General features: G+C 37.4%; 1 protein-coding gene across 1 annotated transcript in view; it reads left to right on the forward strand.

Annotated features, from left to right (window-relative positions):
• Nucleotides 1–298: 298 nt before the first annotated feature.
• The window catches only part of LOC107662963 (elongation of very long chain fatty acids protein 6-like), a 17,043-nt gene continuing 12,396 nt past the window's right edge, over nt 299–4,945 (forward strand). The window contains exon 1 of the mRNA XM_016453100.1: nt 299–574. Within this exon, the coding sequence (XP_016308586.1) occupies nt 492–574 (83 nt within the window). The 5' untranslated portion in view covers nt 299–491. The remainder of the gene's footprint in view (nt 575–4,945) is intronic.

Consider the following 4,945-nt stretch of genomic DNA (forward strand, 5'->3'; position numbering starts at 1 on the left):
CTATTAAATATTTGTAATAGTGCTACATTAGTTAGTCATAAATAAAATGTTAGAGAATCTGCTTGAGAGTCTGTTAGAAACCCCTGCAGATGATGGATTGGTTTTGACATGAGAAATATGTTAGGCTTGTGTTAGTTAGCTGATTTATTTCCACAAATAAATGCCCAGTGTGACCATCGACCGAAAGTGGTGAAAAACGCATCGTTTACGAATGTATGCCAAAGGTCACCGCTGTCTGGGATGACGACAGCTCAGGAGGATGCATCGGGTCTGCGGCATTAGGACCGCGCGCTCCTCGTCCTCAGAAGAGAGGAGGGCGTATGCCGGTACGGGCTGAGAGTCAAATAGGCTGACATTCGAGAACAACTAAACGAGTGTGCTGGGGTGGCAAGAGCGATGCGAGGGCAAGGCTGGAGCTGAGCCTGCGAGACATAGGCAGGAAATCCGTGAAACTGAACTCATTTAGTCGCCAAAGAAAGGGACGGAAGACCATGTCGGTGCTGGCTTTGCAAGAATACGAATTCGAGAGGCAATTCAATGAAGATGACGCCATTCGATGGATGCAGGAAAACTGGTACAGTAGCTCTGATGCATGATAAAAAAAGCTGGACCATAATAATCACAGCTATGATGCCAACAAAGCCGTTCATCCGATAGACTTGTTTTGCACCGACTGACTAGCATATTAAACATTTGAACCATGCATTAAGCCGAATGCTTAAAAACCGTCAGGGGGCTTTTGAAAGTCACTGGCAGGTGCCACCCAGACCACGATGCACTGTGTGATTCCCCCCCTCGAGACTCAACAATATTGTTTCAGCATTGTGTTCTATTTAATATCACAAATGATCTACATATAATGAGCGATGCAATATTTGAAGCATCGCTGCACTCTAATCAGATTCAAAGCCTATTCGAGGTGATGCTCTGCTTGTGCCCTTCGTGACATTTGGAGCTTTCATCCTCTAGGATGCCGCACTGGTTCATATCTTACGCAAACCTTTATTTGAAAAAAAAAAACCCCACTATTTTTTTCGTAAACAAAACTGAATGTGTGTTTTAAAATCGGTGTTTATCCAGTATTAAATAGCTTGGCCAAAGTAGCGATATCCGATTCGGGAAAGAATCGTTCTTTTAGAGTCGGATCTTTCCAATAAATCGGTTGAACGGGTTCACAAAATCGGACGAATCGGACTGAATTGATCCGAGCGGTTCTGGAGTCTACAACTAACCGATTCACTCTCCTCCGAACATTCGTTCCGATTCGTTATGAGATACGAACTGATTTGGGTGAATTGTTTAACTAATGGGACTAAAAGGTACAACAAGCAGAAATGTTAGGCTACATATTCAACATGTGTTGCCGACTTCATTTTATGACAGTTACTCACACAAAATAGCATCTAGCATTAATAAACGCTCTTGTTGATAAAAAAAAATAATTAAAAACCTAGTAAACAGGAATATATAAACACGGATACGGTTTTATTGAAACGTTAGAGTAGGCCTACACCGGGTTGTCAGGGACCACGTGGTGACAATCACGCCATGACGTAAAAGAATAGTTTTGAACCGGATTTCTTTAATGAATTGTTCAAAAGAACCGATAGAGTTGCTCATATCTATCATCTTGTGTCTTCCTGTGTGGTTAAACGCCTACTGTCTTGAAAGTACCGTGTGTTTGAGCTTTAATAATTCTTGTTTTGTTGATCAATTCAGCCTGGCTGTTTCTGATTACTTAAAAACGCAACGCAAAGAAAATGATCTTATCATGTGCTGTTTGACTGTTTATAACACTGAAATGCAGATTTAAAGGCATAGTTAACCTAAACACTACACTTTTTTATTAGTCATTATTTACACTCAAAACATTTTTCATACTCTTTCCAATGCTTATTTTCTTCTATGGAAGACCAAAAATGATTTTAGGGAAACTGACAAACTTAGTCACCATTCACTTTCATTGTATGGAAAAAGATGCAGTGATAATGAATGGTTACTGTCATTTTGCCTGGCCCCTCCTTTTGTGTTCCACAGAATTAAGTCGTAACATTTTGGAACAATATGAGAGTAGTTAATTATGATTTTTTATTATTATTATTTTTTTTTCATTTTTGAGTGAACTATCACTGTAAGACAAAAAATAAACCGGAGACACGTTTATTGACAGGAATCTGACACTTCAAGTCAACCAATAACTCATTAAATCATGCAACATAAGTCATGAATTCATCAATTCAGCACAGGCTTGTAACCACACTTCCCTCCATGTATTAACTTACAACCGTCACATGTCCTGTGGTTTCACAATACATTATTGTAGTCACATTTTATGAGTAAGATTATGATAATAGCCCTCCCATTTTTTTTTTTTTTTTTACTGTTCCAGTTCCACCTTTCGATTTTATTCGTCTCATAGCCACATTTGTTTTATTCTAATTGAGTTTAATGCTCATCTTTATTTGCACTTTATTTGTATCAGAGTACCTGATCTACAAAATACATGCCCTCTTTTTGTAATGAAATTTCAGATGCTCTACTTCTATAGCATGTTGTAGTAGCTCCATAACGATCAGTGCATTAAAAACCCTAACAAGCTGCTAAATTTGAGTGTGGAAATTAAAACCTAAGATTTCTAACAACCCAAGTCTTTGCCAATGTTCATTCAGCTGAGTGAGGGGATGAACAAAGGGGTTAAATACCAATTAGCTGTACCGTTACTCAGCATTTTTAAGACTATAGATCAGCCTGGTAATTCACATTGCCTCCTTTGCATTCAAGGCTAATGCATAGACACAGAGACTAAACATTTGCTTGAAAAGCATTTTTCAGAACCCCTCCCCTGTTCTGATTTAAAAAGCAACTGCGAGGCGCATGTCTCTACTTTAATAATCCAATGCTCTGCTCTGTGATGAATGACTGCAACACTACAGGATCCTTTCGTACGTCTTCCTGATGATCAGGGAAACAGAAACCATTTTTCAATATGCGTTCTTGTCTGTACTTGTGTTCTTGTGGAACACAACTAACTAATCAGTTCCAATTCAGAGTTCACATCTAACCAAGTTCAGTTCAAATCCCCAGATGTGTTCTTGCTCCGCCCTTTTTATCGTGGATGCATCAAGAGGTGACTTGTGTGAACTTGAGGCAGCCAGGTATCCCAGAATGCATTTCGCACCAACCAGCAAGCATTAATGGCGGAGGAGAAAACCCGCATAATTTTCAAAATATTACTGTTATGTCATGAAATGTAGTTTTAAGTTTTTCAGGTGAGAACGTAGTTCTTTAAAACTAAAATCTGCAGTTTATTTATAACGATAACGTCTATTTGAAAATTTGCTTTGCCGATTTAGGAGATGTGAGAGCACCAGGCAATCACCGGGTGCTCAGTATCCCGACGAGAGCAGCCTTACCTTAGCTAGTCATTCTGACATTTGCTGCTGGCTCTGATGTCTCTGTAGTGGTTAAACATGAGATATAATTCATTTTTAGGTATATGTTTTGGCTAGATGCACAACATTTAGTTTCATAACTTTATAAATGTATCTGCTGTCGTACAACACTGACTTTCACTGACTACTGTCATTTTGCTTTATTTCCTATTATATAAGCATCTTATATTTTAGACTTATACGTTTAATGGCTATTATTGTTCATTAAAACTGATATTTAACAAAGAGAGGCAGGGTTGTGTTTTATGTCAGATTTCATCTTATTTATACATACAGTGAAGATAATCAGAGTATATATGCACATATTACCTGAACCATATATTAATGTTTTATATATATATATTTTTTTTGTTTGTTTTATATTTTATATGTGGTTGTGTTTTATATTTCGTTGTGTTATAAGTATACATGCAGTGAGTGAAGGTAATCAAAGTATGTACGCGTTGCCTCCACCACATTTTTGTGGCTATTTATACGTTTAAATAAAAAACAAAAAGAGGCAGTAGTGTTTGATGCCATATTTTGTTTTATTGTAATGTATGTACGTGTTGCCTGAACCACATTTTCGTGGCTATTAATGTTTAAATAAAAACGAAAAGAGGCAGTGGTGTTTGATATCATATTTCATTTTATTGTATACAGTGAGAATAACCAGAGTAGCCAAAGTGAGCTGAGTGACGTTATCAAGTACGCTGCTGTTCCATTGCAGGATTACCAGACTTGTGTCCTCCCATTCGTCCCATTACTAAAGTAGTAATTCAGCCTAAAATTAAAAAAAAAAAATGCTTAAAATGTACTCATCCTCAAGCCATCCAAGATGTAGATGATTTGGAGAAATTTAGCATTACATCACTTGCTCACCAGTGGATCTTCTGCAGTGAATGGGTGACGTCAGAATGAGAGTCCACACTGTTGATAAAAATGTCGCAATAATCCACAAGTAATCCACATGACTCCAGTCTATCAATTAACATCTTGTGAAATGAAAAGCTGCATGTAAGAAACAAATCCATCTTCAATGTGTTTTAACTTTAAACTGTCCCTTCTGGCTAAAAAAACAGTCCATAAAAACTTCCAAATAATGCTTCCTCCAGTGAAAATGTCCATCCCTTGTTGTCTTCTCACATCAAAAGCGTCATTAGTAACCCTTTGAAATAATCAATTTGTTTTGGTTTTTTTTGGGAAAAGTGTGGGAAAAATTTTATTTTATGGTCAGTCACAATTGTAACCGGTGGGATAATGTGTATACTGAATTGACATATTTCTGCAGTCATAACATTTTTTATATATCTTAGATGAAACATTATATAATCGATACATTTTTTTGCTATATCACCCCGGCCCTATTATGAATAGAGAACTTGTATTTTATCCAGAAGCAATGGTTAAAATGTTTTAATGATCATTTTATGATCATTAAAGCACCAAGTTCCTGGGTGTGCACATCACAGAGGATCTCTCCTGGACTGACAACACCACAGCACTGGCCAAGA

Source organism: Sinocyclocheilus anshuiensis, unplaced genomic scaffold (assembly GCF_001515605.1).
Source record: "Sinocyclocheilus anshuiensis isolate Anshui unplaced genomic scaffold, SAMN03320099.WGS_v1.1 scaffold1783, whole genome shotgun sequence".
Classification (NCBI taxonomy): domain Eukaryota; kingdom Metazoa; phylum Chordata; class Actinopteri; order Cypriniformes; family Cyprinidae; genus Sinocyclocheilus; species Sinocyclocheilus anshuiensis.